The sequence below is a fragment of the Pundamilia nyererei genome, unplaced genomic scaffold, assembly GCF_000239375.1.
Source record: "Pundamilia nyererei isolate P.nyererei 1_Seehausen unplaced genomic scaffold, PunNye1.0 scaffold00675, whole genome shotgun sequence".
Classification (NCBI taxonomy): Eukaryota; Metazoa; Chordata; class Actinopteri; order Cichliformes; family Cichlidae; genus Pundamilia; species Pundamilia nyererei.
This window is the reverse complement of record NW_005188076.1, coordinates 54,135-55,200: the sequence shown is the minus strand read 5'-3', so window position 1 is coordinate 55,200 and position 1,066 is coordinate 54,135. Positions and strand designations below refer to the sequence as shown.

At 32.1% G+C, this 1,066-nt stretch overlaps 1 protein-coding gene across 1 annotated transcript in view; it reads left to right on the top strand.

Moving 5' to 3' along the window:
- The first annotated feature begins 6 nt into the window (after positions 1–6).
- The window catches only part of LOC102193180 (cullin-associated NEDD8-dissociated protein 1-like), a 16,950-nt gene continuing 15,890 nt past the window's right edge, over positions 7–1,066 (top strand). Inside the window, 1 exon segment of the mRNA XM_013907972.1 lies at positions 7–114. Coding sequence (XP_013763426.1) covers positions 47–114 — 68 coding nt within the window. The 5' untranslated portion in view covers positions 7–46.

Here is a 1,066-nt window from a genome sequence, read left to right as displayed (position 1 = left end):
AAAAAAACTTTTTCTCAGCCTGAGTGACAGCCTAAACAGTGGAAAGATGTCGAGTGTGTCCTACCACATCTCCAACCTGTTGGAGAAAATGACCTCCACTGACAAAGACTTCAGGTAAGAAACAGTGAGCAGCTCTCACAGTGAGATGACACTTTTTTAAAACCCCGACTTGTGTGTGCCATTTTAGCACAGAGGAGACAATAGTGCCCTCTATACAGTCTTAATTACTTTTATTTAATCGACACATCATTTATTAGTTTTCTCTACCTGAAAACAAAAAAATAGATGTAACAATTTTACCTAACCAAGGTTACGTTTTCATAAAAAACTCCAAATATTATATTAATATTATTGACTAATTTAATCATTATCAAAATATGTTTGTAAATATCTGGTCGGCTGTGATTTTTTTTAAAGTATCAAATACTCAATTACAGAAATTGGAAGTAGGGATTTTTTTGCTAACATGATAAATTCATGATCTAAATTGTTTTATATTTTGATAAAGTGAGTCGTTGTTGTCCAGGTAGATAGCAGTAGGTTCAAGAATGTTGGAGATTTTTGTTATTTTATTTTGTCTTAAAAACCTTTTAATACATTGCAAAATATCTTTGGAGATGTTTTTAACACTGGAGAACACATATTGGGTTTACTGCCATGTATGACCAAGAAAAGTATATTCTGCAACTGTTTTACATGTTTTGATAACTCTTTGAGTGTTATAAACACATCTATAAGCCAACAACAACACAAGTATAGATTTGAATTACTTAATAATACCAACCTCTACCTCTCTCTTTGTTGTCATTGAATTGATGAGCTAAATATTTATTGGACAAGTAATGTGCACATCTTTACTGAAAGACCACAAATGTAACAGAAGTGTTGAAAAAGCATCTAATTAAAGAATAAATAGACATCTAAACAAATCTAGACACTTAATTCATTATTTGACCCTTTTTTTGAGGCAGTAATGAAAAGAAGGATCACTGAAAGGATTCACAGATCAGTTTATTAACTTTGGTCTCTATGTGTGTGTGTGTGTGTGTGTGTGTGTGTGTGTGTG